Source organism: Apium graveolens, unplaced genomic scaffold (assembly GCF_009905375.1).
Source record: "Apium graveolens cultivar Ventura unplaced genomic scaffold, ASM990537v1 ctg9065, whole genome shotgun sequence".
NCBI classification, from domain to species: domain Eukaryota; kingdom Viridiplantae; phylum Streptophyta; class Magnoliopsida; order Apiales; family Apiaceae; genus Apium; species Apium graveolens.
In genome coordinates this window covers 40,409-61,042 of record NW_027421706.1, presented here as the reverse complement: position 1 = coordinate 61,042, position 20,634 = coordinate 40,409, and the positions used below count along the sequence as shown (strand labels likewise).

Sequence of the window (20,634 nt, the reverse complement as noted above, 5' to 3'; positions counted from 1 at the left end):
AATAATATTTTTCATTGATATGATCAGAACTGTTTGGCCGCTCTACGTCTACTTCAGTAAGTACCTTTTCAAGCTCATTCATGGAGTTCTTTAACAATGAAATAGATCCTTCTCAAGTTAACAATACATTTTAAGGTGGATTAGTTCTTTAGTCGTCAAATAGAAATCTTCAAATTTGGTTTTTGGAATCTAGGGCCTTAAATTTAATTTTGGCTTTAGGCCTGTAACTGAGAAACAGGCACTATATCTTATATTTTTGAAGATGATCCGCTTTATCTTATTTCTTTTATACTCACGATATCTGACGTTAAAAGATCCTATCAGACATACAAATTCGCAAGTTACAACAGGGAGTTGCATTCATTGTCGAAGAAAAATCAGGATGTCTTGAAGTATTAAATTTGTTTTGTAGCAAAACCAACCTTCTCGGAAGACTTGTGTTAAATATATTTATGATGTCATAACTAATCTGATGTGTTTAGTTTCAGATCTTAATATCAGGACTTACTGGAAATCAGAACTTAATAAAGTCAGAACTTAATATCAGAACTTAAGGCCGTCGAGATTTATATCAGGACTTAAGTGCGGGTACTTCAGATAAGGAATGCAGCTGATTTACAGGAGAGGATCTGGACTAAAACAATAGAAGATATGCATGAAGAGTTCGACAGCTAGAAGACTTGTAGAAGATAATATCTGATTGATATATTTTACGAGACATAATTATATTCCATATCAATTTGAAGATATCTTGTAAATGAATACTATATAAACACAGCTTATGGTTTACACTATATGTGTTATCATTCACGAGAAAAAGATTATTCATTGTAACCCTAGCAGCTCTTAGTGATATTGTTCATCACTGAGAGAGAACAACTGTTCTATTGTAACAGAGTTTATTATATTGAATATACTTGATTACTGTTACATACTTGTGTTGATAAATCGATTTGATTGTATAAACACTATATTCCACCCCCTCCTATATTGTTGTGTGACCTAACAAGTGATATCAGAGCTACTCTGCTGATATACAAACGGTAAGATCCAGTTTACAATCACGTCTGAAGAAACACAAACTCTAACCAAGCCCACCAAATCTCAAGAAACTCAAAACAATCAAACCCACATTCGATATTAAACTATTAGGGTTCCCATACTGAGAGCATCTGAGTATCCTATATGGAAAGTGAAGATGGCTATGTTTCGGGAAGCCACAGATCCAGAATACCTTGATAGAATTTATGATGGACCACATAAGCCTACCAAGCTCTCTGTTGTAGTTGCTTATCAACCAGCAAAGGTCATACCAAAGGAGAAAGGTGATTATACAGCTAAAGACATCTCATCTATTGCCAAGGATACAAGGGTAAGGCATTTGCTGCATAGTACAATTGACAATGTCATGTCAAACAGGGTAATTGGATGCAAGACTGCAAAGGAGATATGGGATGCTTTGGAGACAAGATGCCAGGGAACTGATGCCATCAAAAAGAACAGGAAGACAATACTCACTCAGGAGTATGAGCACTTTGACTCAAAATTTGATGTGTCATTAACCGATTTATATGACAGATTTGCCAAACTCTTGAATGCTCTGTCACTGGTGGACAAGGAATATGATCTTGAAGATTCAAATCTAAAATTCCTTTTGGCTCTTCTTGAGAATTGGGATTTAAAGTCTACTACCATAAGAGACAACTATGACCTTACTGAAACTACTCTTGATGAAATATATGGTATGCTCAAGACTCATGAACTTAATATGGACCAAAGGAGCAAAAGGCATGGAAGAAAGTCAAAGACATTTGCTCTTAAAGCTGAGGATAAAGCTCCTAAGGTGGTTGTCTCAAAAAGGGGCAACGAAAAGGCTCTCATCATAAAGTTTGATTCAGAATCATCAAATTCTGATGATGATGATTCAGAAACTGAAAGTTTGTCTGAAGTGGATGTTGATGCAGAGATGATGCAGCTGTGTGCTCTTATGATGAAGGGTATCACAAAGATAGCCTACAAAAAATTTAGAAAGGGCAAGAAGTTTTCCAGGAAAGGTGGAAGTTCTGAAAAGAAAGGGTTCAGAAAGTCTGAAGGCAAAGGAGGAAAGTCTGACAGAGGAGACAACTCAAATGTCAAATGCTACAATTGTGGTGAAAGAGGTCACATCTCTCCTGACTGCAAGAAAGGAAAAAGTGATAAAGGCCAGGAACTTATCACAAAGAAGAAAAACTAGGCATACACTTCAGATTCTGAAGAAGAGGTGTACTATGCCTTGATGGCAAATGCTGATAGCAGTTCTGAAACTGCTGAATTGAAGGTACCTCAAACAACTCTTGCTTTTCATACTGATGATATTACTGAGTTGAGATTATATCTTAAAACCATGTTCATTAGTTTTAGAGATCAGACTTTAACAAATAAAAGATTAACTTCTAAAAATCTTGCTCTTAGAAACAGAAATGACTACTTAGAAAAGGAGTTAGTTTTTCTCCATCAAATTCAGAAAGAAAGAGATGATTCTCTGTATGTTAAGAATGAATTGCTAAAACTGAATAAATCTCTAAAAAATGAATTATAAAAGGAAAGAGAAATCATCAAAACTTGGACTAACTCTGGCAGAACAACTCAGAATATACTAAGTAGTGTAAACTGGAAAGAGGGCTTAGGTTATGAAGATGATAAAAGTGAGAAAGAAACTTTGACAATTAAGCCAATTACTGTTAAACAAACTGTTAAGCCAAAGGTAAATCCTGTTAAGTTTGTAGAAAAAATTGTTAAGTCTGATTCTGAAAAGATGAAAGATTATAAGACAGAAGTAAAAGAAAAGTCAACTTCTGTCAAATTAAAACAGGATAAACCAGCTGAAGTTAACATAGGCTTAATGACAAAGAAGCAGCTTAAGCATAAGCTGAAAGAACAATGAACTATGAAGGTGTAAGACCTCTGTCCTGAACACTATCATCTGAACAATTATCAAACCCTTTAAAAGGACAATGAGTATATATTTTATAACTCTCTATTTACCCCAAAAGTACTTGAGAAGGCTCAAAATGTTGGTCAACAAATGTTTATAACTTGAAATTTCTTATAAATAATTTATTAAACACTTTATAAGCAAACTCGGAATAAGAAATGAGAATTTACTTCACTCTCAAAAAACTGTCCCAACACACCTAAATACTAGTGATGACAATTTAATTATTTTGTATTAGCTTTTCATGAAATACAAATTTAAAATTTTAAAATACATATGTTGATGAGTTCAGGAAGTTGTTCAGTAAAAGAAGGTGAGAGTAAAACAACAAATTAATTTCCGCAACCGGGTTTGCTCTTTGTTTAGTCATATTCAAAGAGTGGCCAATTTAATTGTTATCTTTGATTATATATGAGTGTTGCGGTTAAAATAAGAAACTTGAAGTTTCTTTTCTCTTAAAGAATGACCCCATCATACCTAAATATTAGTGATGAAAGTTTAGTTAATTATTTTTTCTTACCTTTCATGAAATACAAAATTTGAAATTTTAAACTAGAGTTCGAGAGTTTCAGAAGAAGTTGTTCATTAAAATAAGTTGAGAGTGAAACCATCAAATTAATTATTTTATATATTCGTATTAGTATGTAATATGTGCCATGTATATTCTAATTCTAATATGTTGCTGGTGTGACTCGAACCTTACACTTATATATTGTAAATTATAAATTTTAATTTTGATCTAAAATATCTAACAGCGCCAAATTGAGTGACAAGATTAACTACTTTTCATTGTTTCGTCTTTATATAATATTATAGATTGATATCAATATATATGAACACATATATCTTATATGTATATGTAATATAAAAATTTACCTGTACAAATATATGCGGAAAGCAAGACACATACTTTTTGTATTATGGAATAAAAAATAGTATGGCTTTAATAAATTTGATAAATATGTATATTTGTCTTTTGCAAAACTACATTAAAATAATATATTGAATGTTATGTTTCAGTTAATCTTAAATGTAATTATTTATTATTTTGGTTGATAAAATAAATTGAAAAACAAACTTTTTCTTTTAAAAACATGAGAAACATAATTTTAAACATAAAATATAATATAAGCCTTTTTTAGGTAAACCTGGTCAATCTTGTTAAGCTTATATCCACACAAGGGGCACAAATAACAATCCCAAATACAATACATCCCAGCCCTAAATTGCCTAAATCTCAAACATAGTTGAAAGATGAGGAGATCTACGGGGACTATTCCGGAGGATCTAATAAGAGATATATTGTTGCACCTTCCTTCAGAGACCGTAGTTGAATTAAAATTGGTTTGCAAATCGTGGCTCGCCCTCATTTTAAGCCCTAATTTCGCTAAAGCTCACCTTACAATCACAGCCGCCGAAGAAAAAGACGTTCTACACATCATCCACACTTACGTCAATAGAAATTAATCAACCTCGGTACTCAGCAACTTGTCAGTACACCTCATTTTCCATCAATATTTCGTGATAAACTTGTTGGTTGTGGTTGTGGTATTGTCTGTCTTCGTTCTACTAATGGTGCTAATATGTACCTTTGGAACCCTACTAACCTTTCCAAACGCATTCCCTCCCCCTCCTTTCGTTGCGATGATGATGCTCTAGGGTTTGGTTTTGATGAGATTGACAACGATTTCAAGATTCTTAGGGTTGTTTGGAGATTGAAACTGAAATTTTCACACCGGAAATACGATGCCCAAGATTGTGTTTAAATTTATTTTGAGGTCTATTCTTCGAATACAAATGCATGGCGATAGCTTGGGGATAATAAACCTATTGATCTTCCTTACAAGTTTGGTGAATTTCATGTTACTGTCAACACTGGACTTCTCTATTGGGCTACATGTTATGGCATCATCACTTTCGACTTGCACACTGAAGTCCTTACTTGTAATGGTATTAACTACACCGTTCCTACTTTTGATAGTAACATGAGTAACATCAACAACTATAATGATATGGATAGTCATGCTCTTGTCACCAACTTCAAGGATTCTATTGCTGTCATTATCTATAAGCGTAGTAATTATCAACCTATTTATAAGTTGAATTTGTGGGCGTTGGATAATGTGGAATGTCTTCGTGGTGGTGGAATCGATGCTTCATGGACTTTAATCTTCAACATTGATGTGAATTTGCCTATTGACTTTGTTCAAGGTTACCTTAATAGTGGTGATCTCCTACTTGATCTGTACGAGAACAGTTGGTATTTGTACAATCTCGACAACAAAGAAGCCAGATATTTCACGCAATCATTCTACCTTGGTCAAATTTACAAATATAGCAAGAGCCTTTTTACAATCGCGGGATTTAAACAAGTCAACTGGAATGCACAAAAGTCAAACGTCAAAGCACTTAAAAGTGTGTGCACAAAAGTCAAACGTCATATAATAAAAAACAGAGGGAGTATTTTTTAACTTGAAGCAATAACTGTCATAAATCCTTTTAGCTTCAAGTTCCGACGAGAATTTAATGCCGAGACAGTAAGAGTGATTTGTTAAACAGAGCAGTTTTCAAAGCCGTGCCTACTTCTTGAAGGTAAACTGTATATTGCATTTGATGATTCTGGCTAAAATTATGAATTACAGGATGTATATTACTTTAGATCTTGTAATACAACCTTTACTTGTTACATGTCACCCTCAACTTCTGACTCGTATAAACTACAGGATATTTTGTGTATACTCCTATAATATTAGGGCCAGAGTGAAAACACACAGTGAAGCTCGAAACAATATTCTTCCATTTTTTATTAACATTTCTACTTCAGATTGACATATATCCCACTTGTTTAATAAAAAGAACGGAGCTCACCTTAGTGGTGTTGGGAAGATCTCCAAGAGAGAGAAAAAAAAATTCGAGAAGAACTCCTAGCACACGCTGACCTGAGCTCCTTCAGGCTTTGACATTTCTTCATCTCTTATAATAAAAGATCTCAGCATTATGTTTCACATTTTTTTACTGTCAGTTCCTCCCTCAGAGAAGTTCTTGACACAACTCCCAGTTTGACATGGTATAATAATATAAGTACTACTGCCACCACCTCCATCAAGATTCTTAAATCTTTGGCTAACAGCTCGTTCAGCTTGTAGGACTTTAGAGACACTACCAATGCTTCTTTCTAGATCTATATCAGCGTTTCTATTTGCAACACCGCAATGTTGTTTCAAGGCATGCCTTCTTCGAGTATTCTTTAAATTGTAACATTGAAAGAAATTTATGTGTGTGTAGTCCATCGGTTCATTTAGAATAGACTTTCTTCTACCTTATTAGCTTATTTTTCACGAAAGCTACTCGCATATGCTATTTAGTATCTGTAGTATATTCTATTTATTATCTGCAGTATATGTTACTTATGATCTACAGATCTGGAGGAGAGATAGTGAACTACCTAAATGTGTCTACAGATCTTTTTTGTTAAAGTATAGACTAAAATATATGGAAATACGCTATATGTTAAGGCTATTGTGGGAGACTTTTGAAACATTTTAGGAGTATAACCTTCAAGACCAATTTTTATCAAATTGAAATAGAAACCTAACAGAGATTGATATAGTTATCAGGAGGAATGCTGGAGATGAGGAATGGAGAATCATCTGCAAATAAATTTTTATGGCTTGCGGAGAGCAATTGTGAATGGCCATAGGGACGTGGTCTTGGATACTAACAACCAAGGCCTACTGGATAATAAAAAATTATCAACATACCTAGGTTATTGCGACAGGCTCTGTAGTGTGACTAGGCTTAGTGGGAAATTTCCAGGTTGGAGTGATGACCTAAAATAATATTTTTCATTGATATGATCAGAACTATTTGGCCGCTCTACGTCTACTTCAGTAAGTACCTTTTCAAGCTCATTCATGGAGTTCTTTAACAATGAAATAGATCCTTCTCAAGTTAACAATACATTTTAAGGTGGATTAGTTCTTTAGTCGTCAAATAGAAATCTTCAAATTTGGTTTTTGGAATCTAGGGCCTTAAATTTAATTTTGGCTTTAGGCCTGTAACCGAGAAACAGGCACTATATCTTATATTTTTGAAGATGATCTGCTTTATCTTATTTCTTTTATACTCACAATATCTGACGTTAAAAGATCCTATCAGACATACAAATTCGCAAGTTACAACAGGGAGTTGCATTCATTGTCGAAGAAAAATCAGGATGTCTTGAAGTATTAAATTTGTTTTGTAGCAAAACCAACCTTCTAGGAAGACTTGTGTTAGATATATTTATGATGTCATAACTAATCTGATGTGTTTAGTTTCAGATCTTAATATCAGGACTTACTGGAATCAGAATCAAATATGAAAAACAAGAATCACTGTTTACGGGCAGTAAATGACGTCAAACTCCTTACAGACGAGTCGTTGATAGCTTTACCTATCAGTTTTATTCAAACGCTCATTTACCTATGGAATAGGGTATTCGTTTGCGTAAATCGGACACCAGACCCAGATTTTAGCAAATCTGCAGTAATTCAGAATCCGTATCTAATATGATTCTCATAATTAGAGCAAACATAAATCATGTATATATGAGTATATATACAGATTACATAATCATCTTATGATTATACAACTCACATGAATATCATATATTCAAAACCATACATATATAAACATATTATATCAACATCAAATAATGGCGAATCACGTACATGCTCATAAATCGAAAATAGTTAAACACATAAACGAATTAAAAACTTTTCACAAGTAGCTCTGATGCCATTGAAGGGTCTTTAGCACATAAATGCAACGAAAATGTAAATTTAAATCTTAAAAAAAATGAAACCCTCCGCAGGATCCATGCGAAAAATAATATTTAATTCGTAGTTCAGTATGTTTAACTTAAGAAGCTTTACGTTAATGGAAAGATGGAGGTCTTTAATGGCGATCCAAAAATGATGAACGGAGATCCTTAGCAGCTGCTCCTCAAGTGTGAAGCACTCCACCGGTATCCACCAAGAAAACGATGTAATGAAGGAGGAAGAGATGGAGAGAATTATGGTTTTGTAAATCTTTTTGGTTGAGGCAAAAATAGGGTCTATAATAGTAAATTTATAGGCAAAATTTTCAGCTGAAAATTTTCCCATAAAATATTATTATTATTAACCCTTTATTATTCTCACTAATAATTAAAACTCCTTTTAATTATTAATCCTTTTTCTAAACACTTTAGAAATAATTCTCTCACTTGATTTAATTTCCAAAAATTAAATTCTTAATTAATAATATTAAGAACTTTTTCTTAATTCATTTATAATCAATTAAATCTCATTTAATCAATTATTAAATTTTCTAATTAATTATTTATTTCATAAATAAATAATTATCAGCCATTATTAATAAATTTCTCCACCATTAAATCATTCTCTTTTATGGTGTGACCCTGTAGGTTCAATATTAAGCCGGTAGTAGAAATAAATAATAATAAAACTATTTTATCATTATTTATATAAATTCTCTAATTCATTAAATATGATTAATTAATTAATCATATTTATTCTACATCGTGAGGGATACTTCTCAGCATATCGCGATTTTCCGGATAATACGAATTCACTACTTAGAATACCAAGAACCTATTCAGTGAGTAGGTACCGTACAATTAATTTCTTCTACCCATAAGGCATGGAACTTGTGTCAAGCCTACCTTATTTAATCACTTGATTTCCCATTCACTATGCTTAGTTATATTTAATGTAAATTAGAAACTCCTTTCTAATTGCATTCACTCTAATTCTGAGAATCATAATCCATATACCGTGCGTGTTCCGAAAGACCGCAAACATCCCTAATTCTGAGAATTAATGGATGTAACTTAAAATCAAACAAGAGAAGCCCTAACGAATCCCCTTGTTGTATCCCACAAGATGACGAGATGAATCATTTCCCAAAAATAGCTTAGTTGGTGTCCATATAGAAATTCTACCCAAGAGGAAATAGATGGATACATTCCCCGACTTCCTCTAACTTCTTTTCCGTATCGATCATACTCAAGGCATTTTTGAAATCTACCAATAGCATCGATAAGTTTGGGTTTGACAAAAGAGCCTCTACAAATCGACAAACTGCATGTAGCAGAGCCTCAGCACCTCCAGAAATACCTAAACCAAACTGAAAATCTCTCAAGGGAGTCGCAATCTCTATACCAACCTTCTTCATTGCCACTTTTAAAACCAGACACCTCAATATGTTTCTTACCGCAATAGGTTTCGCTCATCCATCAACCTTAAGAAAAGGCATTAGGGGAGAACTTGTTACAAACTCCACCAAAGAAGACATTTACCTTACAACCATTTCATTAGTGGAGTGGGGACTATAAGAAGCTCCTTATACAAAATAGATTCAGCACCATAAAAAGCATCCAATAAATGTTGAGCACTTATCCTATCTCGTCCACAAGAAGTTCCTTTAAGAAAAGATTTAATAAAGTTGTGAACAATCTTAGCACTACCTTACAAAGAAATTTTATCACCGAGTGAACTTGTTAATGCGGGAGTAGTGCATGAGGGTGTTTCTCTTCCGGGAAAAGCCTAGTTTCTAGATTTTCCGGTGCAACACCAAATGATGTCAAAACCATGACAGCTGCAGAACAATGACCATTATAAATTTTCTTAAACACTGCTTAACAGTATCTCATAGGATTTTATTCTATTTTAAGAGGAAAGGGAAGAGACATCTCTTCAAATAATGTGTCAAGTAGCTTGAAGGCCCCTCTAACACACCAAAAAATTTCCAAAGCACTGAGAATGTGCTTCTATGACATGGTATGAAGACCCTTAATGTACATGCGTGTAGAATTAGAAAATGCATTCAAGCTTCACATGAGGAATTATTACATACAACCATAGCCAAGGCAGACATAAGAGCCCGTGAATATGTAATCCAAATTTCTACATGCAGAATGGAAAAGAATATTAGAATACCTTTTAAAGAGTTGAGGCATCCAAAACACGTGGTTGGATATTAATTTCAGAAGCGGGTAAATTATCATCACTTCCGAGCAATCATTTTACGAGGAATACCTCAAATATAAGAGAAAATATAATCATCTAGTTCATATGTAAGAGGTAAGATAGAAGCGGGTAAATTATCATCACTTCCAAGCAATCATTTTATGAGGAATCCCTCAAATATAAGAGAAAATATAATCATCTAGTTCATATGTAAGAGGTAAGATAGATTTCCCAATAGCATGTTTATAATTTTTACGAAGAATGTTCATGCAATTACCACAAAACCAATATTTGACTAGACTAAGCGCAATACAAAGATCTTTATCAAGGAAGTCTTTATAAGAAATAACTTGAGATTCGGAAAAAAAGGTGATGGTTATAGAGATGAACAATGAAATATGACGGTGTAAGACCTCTGCCGTGAACACAATCATTTGAACAATTATCGAACCCTTTAAAAGGACAATGAGTATATATTTTATAACTCTCTATTTACCCCAAAAGTACTTGAGAAGGCTCAAAATGTTAGTCAACAAATGTTCATAACTTTAAATTTCTTAGAAATAATTTATTAAACACTTTATAAGCAAACTCGGAATAAGAAATCAGAAGTTACTTCACTCTTAAAAAACTGTCACAACACACCTAAATACTGGTGATGACAATTTAATTATTTTGTCTTAGCTTTTCATGAAATACAAATTTAAAATTTTGAAATACATATGTTGATGAGTTCGGGAAGTTGTTGAGTAAATGAAGGTGAGAGTAAAACCACCAAATTAATTTTCGCAACCGGGTTTACTCTTTGTTTAGTCATATTCAAAGACTGGTCTTTACCAGGAATACCTCAAATATAAGAGAAAATTTAATCATCTAGTTCATATATAAGAGGTAAGATAGAAGCGGGTAAATTATCATCACTTCCAAGCAATCATTTTATGAGGAATAGCTCAAATATAAGAGAAAATATAATCATCTAGTTCATATGTAAGAGGTAAGATAGATTTCCCAATAGCATGTTTATAATTTTTACGAAGAATGTTCATGCAATTACCACAAAACCAATATTTAACTAGACTAAGCGCAATACAAAGATCTTTATCGAGGAAGTCTTTATAAGAAATAACTTGAGATTCGGAAAAAAGGTGATGGTTATAGAGATGAACAATGAAATATGACGATGTAAGACTTCTGCCCTGAACACTATCATTTGAACAATTATCGAACCCTTTAAAAGGACAATGAGTATATGTTTTATAACTCTCTATTTACCCCAAAAGTACTTGAGAAAGCTCAAAATGTTGGTAAACAAATGTTCATAACTTGAAATTTCTTAGAAATAATTTATCAAACACTTTATAAGCAAACTCGGAATATGAAATCAGAAGTTACTTCACTCTTAAAAAACTGTCACAACACACCTAAATACTCGTGATGACAATTTAATTATTTTGTCTTAGCTTTTCATGAAATACAAATTTAAAATTTTAAAAAACATATGTTGATGAGTTCCGGAAGTTGTTCAGTAAAAAAAGTCGAGAGTAAAACTACCAAATTAATTTCCGCAATTGGGTTTGGTCTTTGTTTAGTCATATTCAAAGACGGGCCAATTTAATCATTATCTTTGAGTATATATGAGTGCTACTGCGGTTAGAATAAGAAACTTGAAGTTTCCTTTCTCTCAAAGAATGACCCCATGATACCTAAATATTAGTGATGGCACTTTAATTAACTATTTTTTCTTACCTTCATGAAATACAAGATTTGAGAGTTTGAGAAGAAGTTGTTCACTAAAAGAAGTTGAGAGTTAAACCATCAAATTAATTATTTTATATACTCATATTAGTATGTAATATGTGCGATGTATATTCTAATTTTAATATGTTGCTGGTGGGATTCGAACCTTACACTTATATATTGTAAATTATAAATTTTAATTTTGACATGACACTAAATTGAGTGACAAGATTAACTACCAACAAAACTTTCATTATTTGGTCTTAATATAATAATATAGATTGATATCAATATATATGTACACATATATGCTATATGTAATATAAAAATTTAAGTGTAAAAATATATACCGAAACAAGACACGTACTTTTTCTATTATGGAATAAAAAATAGCATGGCTTTAATAAATTTGATAAATATGTATATTTATCTTTTGCAAAACTACCTTAAAATAATATATTGAATGTTATGTTTCAGTTAATCTTAAATGTAATTATTTATTATTTTGGTTGATAAAATAAATACAAAAACAAACTTTTTCTTTTAAAAACATGAAAAATATAATTTTAAACATAAAATGTAATATAAGTCTTTTTTAGGTAAACCTGGTCAATCTTGTTAATCTTATATCCACGCAAGGGGCACAAATTAGGTTACCCCGATCATTGCTGCCGCAGGGGCTGCCGCCTATGAGAAATAACAATCCCAAATACAATACATCCTAGCCCAAAATTGCCTAAATCTCAAACACAATTGAAAGATGAGGAGATTTACGGGGACTATTCCGGAGGATCTAATAAGAGATATATTGCTGCGCCTTCCTTCACAGACTGTAGTTGAATTAAAATTGGTTTGCAAATCGTGGCTCGCCCTCATTTCAAGCCCTAATTTCCCTAAAGCTCACCTTGCAATCACAGCCGCCGAAGAAAATGACGTTCTACACATCGTCCGCACTTACGCCAATGGAAATAAATCAATTTCACTCATCAACCTCGGTACTCAGCAACTTGTCAGTACACCTCATTTTCCATCAATATTTCGTGATAAACTTGTTGGAACCCCGCTACTAACCTTTCCAAACGCATTCCCTCCCCCTCCTTTGGTTGCGATGATGATGATGCTCTAGGGTTTGGTTTTGATGAGATTGACAACGATTTCAAGATTCTTAGGGTTGCTTGGAGATTGAAGCCGAAATTTTCACACCGGAAATACTATGCTCGAGATTGTGAAGAAATTTATGTTGAGGTCTATTCTTCGAACACAAATGCTTGGCAAAAGCTTGGTGATAATAAACCTACTGATCTTCCTTACAAGTTTGGTGAATTTCATGTTACTGTCAACACTGGACTTCTCTGTTGGGCTGGATGTTATGGCATCATCACTTTCGACTTGCACACTGAAGTCCTTACTTGCGATGGTATTAACTACCCGGTTCCTACTTTTGATAGTAACATGAGTAACATCAACAACTATAATGATATGGATAGTCATGCTCTTGTCACCAACTTCAAGGATTCTATTGCTGTCATTATATATAAGCGTAGTAATTATCAACGTATTTATAAGTTGAATTTGTGGGCGTTGGATAATGTGGAATGTCTTCGTGGTGGTGGAATCGATGCTTCATGGACTTTAATCTTCAACATTGATGTGAATTTGCCTATTGACTTTGTTCAAGGTTACCTTAATAGTGGTGATCTCCTACTTGATCTGTACCAGAACAGTTGGTATTTGTACAATCCCGACAACAAAGAAGCCAAATATTTCACCCAATCATTCTACCTTGGTCAAATCTACAAATATTGCAAGAGCCTTTTCACAATCCCGGGATTTAAACAAGTCAACTGGAATGCTCCTCCTGAAGCTAGCTGATAAACATGGAGAGGAGTACTTATTCTGGTGTTCTTGCATATCCCGGTTATTGTTTTCTTTTTTTTATGAATGCATCATTAAACTAAAGATCCTTAAGTTATACTTTATCAACATCATGTGGAATGCTAGCTCTATAATGTTTTATTTCTTACCATAAATTGGCAAAGAATTTAAGTTGCTTTGATATCCTTGTGTGCATTTTAATTAATGGATTTCCTTAGATTTTCAAAAGGTTAACATCAACTGGTAGTGTTTTAAAGTTTACAAGTGTTACTGAGAGGTAGTATATATTCTTCTGTGCGTTTACTGTGTCTCCATATCTTAGTGATGAGGATTTGAACTAGTTACATGTCGCGCTCAACTTCAGACTACTATCATGTACAGGACATTGTTGTGCTTATTGTACGTGCTTGTAACTACATAGGTCCGAGCATGTATCTATTTGTTATTCGTAATGCTCCTTGGATCCTCTAACTTGTCATACCATTATAGTAACCAGCACTGGATCTATAAAGAAAAGCCTGAATTTTTTTAAGTACTTGTCAATCTTCAATATCATTCATTTAACAAGTTGAATTTTGTACTTACATGTATTACATTGAAATCTAATTAGAAATTTATATCATATCTTAATAAACAAAGATTTAATTAGTGAGTATTTGTTAACCTAGCTAGATCAGTGGTCTTATTTAGCAGAAACACAAAATAAGCAATTCCTATGAATTGTGATTGCAGTAGTATAGGAGCTAGCTGCAGTGATGTAAGTACTAGTGTTGAGTGGAAAAGAGGATCAGTAAATTACATAGGTTACTTGAGTACTCGCATATCTTTAAGACAGATAAAGTGATTGAATTTTAACTAATTCTAAACTGGGAAAAGGAAATTCTGAAATCATTGATCATTGATTAAGGATATACAAATATGTGTAAAGGTGATCCTTAAAAAAATTAATTCTTTTACAAGAGCTCTATTTGTGAATGACAATGTGTAGCCTTATAGTATCTACAGGACAAGCTACCCTTTAATCCTGGCCGGTTAAGTTGTAGAGAACTCTTTGTAATGTCGCTTATCCAATGACAGGGACCTTATAACTCTCTTTAAAGCAATATATAACTTGAGTTCTTACTAGACCAGCTACAACTTAAGTCTCATATGTGTTTATCATGCATGAAGATCCTCAATTGGAATCCCCTGTATATGTATTCTAACGGGTGCTTATTCAAATATGGCAACATGTATAGTTTCATGGGGATCTTTTAAATTCGCTTTGAACCGACTTGGATAGGTGAGCTTACTATATATTTTAGCTTGCAATGGTAACTGCTGTCATTAATACTTTTAGCTTCTAGCTCCGACGAACATTTTATGCCTAGACAGTAACAACATATAGAACAGTGACTTGATGGATTTGAAACTGTATATATACTCTTTTAAAAGAAATCACTATCTATAATATCGGTCACTCGTATAGTACTCTTATTAATGTTGAGCTGTACAAGGGATATAAAACAAAAAAAAGGCTGGTATTTGTTAAACAGAGCAGTTTTCATATCCGTACCTACTTCTTGAAGGTATACTGCATGTTGCATTGGATGGTTTTGGCTAAAATAATGAATTACAGGATGTATATTACTTTAGATCTTGCAATACAACCTTTACTTGCTACTATCAACATACCTAGCTTGTTGCTACAGACTCTGTATTGTGACTAGGCTAATGGGAAACTCAGGCATGGGTGACGACCCAAAATAATATTTTTCTGTCGTATGATCAGAACTGTTAGGCTGCTCTACACCTACTTGAGTAAGTACCTTTTCAAGCTCAGTCATCAAACAGCACGGTCAAGATGACGGCACCATATCTTTTATCGTATTTCCTTTATACGGATGGCTACATCTGTGTTGATTGCCGTTCTACAATGTTGAAATCCATTTGTGGGATAAATTAACTTCTTACATATATGTTTACAGTTCACAATTTAAATCTTGTATTACAACCTTTTCCTTTTATGTGTTCCATTGTAGGGAGGAATCTGGTTCAAGATATAAGTCCAGTAAATGGGAATCTAAAGGTCCTAATTAAGTGTTCTAAATTTTGCATTGAAATTTCTTTTTAATTAGACTTACGAATTATAAGTTGAATTTGTTTAACTTTTGTGTTTTGTTATGCCCTACACTGCACTTAGATACTTGGAATGTGATGTCTGACTCAATTTGGTACTTCCAAATTGCAATTAGATACTTGCAATTGAGCTCACCTTAGTTTTGTTGGGAAGGTTCAGTTTCAACAGGGAGATTGTGAGATGTAAAATTCATCAAAGTTGAAGTAACGTCCGACAACCAGGGGGCTGATTTAGCTCATTTATTCCAATTTCATTCCCATCATAGTGTTGTTGTAGCTCACGTACAACTTGTTTTATTGTTGGCCTTTTCCTCCCATTGGACTTTAAGCATCTATAAGCAATGTTAGCAAAAGCCTTCCCGCCCTCACTGGTAATCGGTGAATCAAGAATATCCAATATACGATTTTCTTTCATATCTGATGAAAAAAGTTTTGCTAAACTTCGTGCTTCAATCTCAGTGACCTAGGTGGCAAGATTGGTTTCAGTCCGGTCAAAAACTCAACATGAACTACCCCAAAGCTATAAACATCACTTTTATCTGTAAATTGACTTGACCAGAAGTATTCAGGATCTAAGTAACCGAATGTACCTTGTACTCTTGTAGTCAGGTGAGTTTGGTCAACTGAAATTGATCTTGAAGTTCCAAAGTCTGCCACTTTTGCTATGTACTTTTTGTCCAAAAGTATATTTGATGACTTCATATCTCGATGATATATTGGCAATGATGCGGCGGAGTGTAAATAACAAAGAGCTCCTGCAATTTATGTGGCCACACATACCCAGACATCCCATGTAAGTGGATGGTATTCATTTTGCTCGCGAATATATATATATATATATATATATATATATATATATATATATATACTGTATCAGTGTTCCGTTAGGGATAAACTCATAAACTACTAAAGGGACATCCGTCTCCAAGCAGCATCCATGTAGCTTTACTATATTTATGTGGTTTATTTGCGATAAAATAGCAACCACGTTAATAAAGTGTTCGAGTTTATTTTTATCTTCTATCTTGGATTTTTTAACTGCTATGCTATGAACTAATGTTTTACAGGAAGCTGAAGTAGTATTACGATAATAAATATGATAATAGTTGGATTACAATGACACTGACTCCTCACTTTCGCGAGGTAAGACTCTCCCAAATACTCTCACAATACAATTATAATCAGATAACTCCTCAATGCTAGTCCCCCATTTGTTATATCCTCATTACAATATTAAATGTTGTGAAGTTCCTGTTATACCCCTGCTGCTATGTCATTATTTCCCTTGTAACATGTTGACCTATCTTGACGCTGTCTTCTTTTGTAAGTCAATAATATATGTTGTCTATTGTCATTCCTAGCATTACCCCCGGCGAGAAGATTTACCTTGTCCTCAAGGTGTAAATCAGGGAAGAACTGGATGATATTGCTGGAGTGCTCCCAAGTAGATTCACTTTCTGGAAGACCTTCCCATTTAATGAGCACTTCATGATCTGTTGCTTGCCGTGCGGAAGAAGTCCTAATTTCCATTACCTGCTCAGGCTTACTCTCCATCACCATTGACTTCGTGGGAATAGGGGGAAGCTGGGGAGAGGTAACTAGGTGTCCAACAGCTTTCTTAAGTTGAGAAACAAGAAACACCGGGTGTATTCTTGTTGTAGATGGAAGGGCCAGCTTTTAAGCAACACAGCCCACTCTTTGTGTGATTTCATAGGGCCCGTAGTACCTCGAACTGAGCTTGTCAAATGGTCGTCTAGCTAAGGATTGTTGCGGGTAAGGTTGCAGCTTAAGATACACATGATCACCCACTTTGAACTCCACTTCTCTTCGACTCAAATCTTCCTGCAACTTCATTCGATGCTGGGCTTGTAAAAGGTTAGCTTTCAAGTCATCGAGAATGGCATCCCGTTCGACAAGTTGATCCTCTAGGGATGATAGAGCTGTAGTACCCGGGTGAAACTTGAATAATTGAGGGGGACTTCCTCCCTACAGAACTTTAAAAGGGGTGTAGCCTGTAGAGACATGGTACGAAGTGTTATACCAGTGTTCAGCCTATGGTATATACTTTATTGGGTAACGGCAAGGGCTGCAACAATCCCGCTGGGCTTAAACAAGAGGTCTTTGATTGTTGGCAAGTAGGGCAGACCTTTACATATGTTGCCACTTGTTTACGCATGCCCGGCCAGTACCAATTCGCAGCCAACCTTTGATACATTTTAAGGTCTCCTGAATGATCTCCCATCGGAGAATCATGATAGTCCTATAGAAATTTATTCAATAATACAGAATCCTTTGGTATCACTACTCTTCCCTTATACTTTAACACATCATGTTCCAACTGGTAACCTTTAGGGACCTCCCTTCCTGCCCTCAAATCGTTGGTGAGTTGCTTAATAAAAGGATCCTCCTGAATTTGAGGGTAAAGATTAGACCATTTTACCACCCCCCCTGAAGAAATTAGAGCACCTAACTCAATTGAACCAGGAAATTCACGTGACAAGGCATCAGCGACCTTGTTTGAATTCCGGGCTTATAGTGAATTTCGAAGTCGAAACCCATTAATTTGCTTATCCACCGCTAATACCCAGAACCAACTTCCCGCTTCTCTAATAAATATTTGAGACTTTGTTGGTTTGTTCCGATTATAAACCTCCTCCCCAAGAGATAGTGCCTCCATTTGAGCACTGCCAAAATACTAGCCATCAATTATTTCTCGTAAATAGACTATAGACGTGCCCTTACACCCAAAACCTTACTGAAATAAGCGATCGGGTAACCCTCTTGTAACAAGACTGCACCTAACCCAAATCCCGAATCATCTATTTCAATAATAAAATTTCTGGCAAAATCAAGCATGACAAGGATGGGAGCTTGCATAAGGGCCAGTTTCAACTGTTTAAATGCTGTCGTCGCTTCCTGAGTCCAACCAGGTGTCTCCACTTGCAAAATAATAAAATTTTTATATTACAATATATGTGAAAGGTATCACTATATTCTTACTTTTCCTAATCGTTGTGGTTAACATTTTTGTCATATATTTTTAGTAGGCCACATGCATCTGGAGTTTCTATATATGTGAGTTGTTATAATATTTTTTAAGCCTGATATTTCTTATTTAAACTCATCAGTTTTCTTCTTCTATTGTTTGGTATTTATGTGTAGTTTCTATTACAATTTTTATCATTGTACTTATGTCTCATTTAATACCATTTCAACTCAAGTAAAACTTATATTACTATTATAATTAGTTCATAATTGTTTTCAAACAAAAAATTGTTTGATGCTCGTGTGCGGAGCGCAGGCATAAATACTAGTTGCATAATAAAATCTGGACGAATTATATTTGTTTCCTCAGTTCCTAGTAAATTTGTCCCTCAAGTGATTCCGTCATAAGTTTTCTGTTAATAAAGTCATTTTTGTTGTAGTGAGGCATCTTATGTAGATCGTAGCCGCTTTGATCATTACCGCACAAAGAATCATTTCCACTTTTAAATTTCTTATAAAATAAAAGAAATTATTTTAAAAATTCAAACCAACAAGTCAAATAGTCAAATCAATCCAAACTCCGGTCAAAACAAGAATACGCAAAACTCATTATATCTACGGATCTATTCCATGTATAAAGCCACAAGCTCCGATTATAATTATATTATTCTTTAGATTTTAGCGGGGATAATATAATCATTTTTCAAAACTTTTGATATAGGTAATCAAATAAAACAAAGTTTTGAAAATAATAAATGAGAGAAATCACCAATTCCATGGCAAGTTATCTTTATTCAATAAAATAGACCTTGAAGGGTACTTAGACCAACAATTACAAATATCGTCGCTCCTAGAAATAAACACAAAATTGTATACATCTATCTTTATCTAAAGAGATCAACTACAAATACAAATATTCAAAGCAAGCTTTTTCATTCAATCTCTCAATATATATAGCTACGTGTAGGTAAGATTTTATGGATGTATCTATTGATTGCCTCTACAAATTCAATGCTTAAAAACCTTCAAAAATATATATATGTGTGTGTGTAAATTTTTATATCAAGAATACAAAATCGATTCAAAATATACCAATATATAAATATATTTAAGGCGTCCGTTTAATTTAAAAATATTAAGTTATTTATTTGAGAACTATGATATATAAGGCCCAATTATAGATAGTAATTCATTTATTATAAAATGATATGAAGCATTTCAAAACTTATAAGACAATCCATTATTATAAAATTAGATGGACATATAAAGCAAATTAACTTGGAGTTGGAGAACGAATCCATCTTAATTAGTTGTCTTATATAGTTAAAGAATTAATATTATTCTCTGTAAAACAGATTTCATCTTGGATGGCCTAAACATATTCTGGGTTCATTTTGAGAAAGTTCTATCAGATATTAAAGTGGATGAAACCTGATATAAATTATAGTTCCAAAAAATATTCAAAGTAATTTGTTACCACTGATTTCTTTGGGTTGATAGTAATGGAATGCTTTCTTTGTGATGCCAACATATAACCGATGAACTATGAGTAGACATAATTAATTTGATCTATATAAAATATATCTATATATATTTAGAAGCAACTTAGGCTTGTATGAATGTCTTGATTGATAAATAGAAGGATAAATTAAGTACTAGATGAGATTTTATGCGTATTAACTGCTACATACAATAATAGATAGACTTAAGTTGTGAATAATGGATCGTCCTACATGATGCATTTTATCGAATTTGTAATGTTCTGAAAAATTAGAAATCAAGAGATAAAACATTGGGTACTTCTAATATATTGCTGAATATACAAGTTGCAAAATTTTTTAATTATGGATTATGTATGGGTATAAATGTTTAGACATGTAAGAAAACATGGGCACCATTTTTGAATCTCGCCTAGGGCACCCTGATCCCTAC

At 33.7% G+C, this 20,634-nt stretch overlaps 1 protein-coding gene and 1 pseudogene across 1 annotated transcript; one reads left to right on the top strand and one right to left on the bottom strand.

Annotated features, from left to right (window-relative positions):
- The first annotated feature begins 12,484 nt into the window (after positions 1-12,484).
- LOC141705584 (F-box/WD-40 repeat-containing protein 1-like) lies at positions 12,485-13,596 on the top strand. The gene is made up of 2 exons (XM_074508481.1): positions 12,485-12,719; positions 12,851-13,596. Exons 1-2 carry the CDS (start codon positions 12,485-12,487, stop codon positions 13,594-13,596), a joined length of 981 nt encoding a protein of 326 aa, XP_074364582.1.
- Positions 13,597-15,910: 2,314 nt separating this feature from the next.
- On the bottom strand, positions 15,911-17,277 carry LOC141705583 (wall-associated receptor kinase-like 22; annotated as a pseudogene).
- Positions 17,278-20,634: the final 3,357 nt, after the last annotated feature.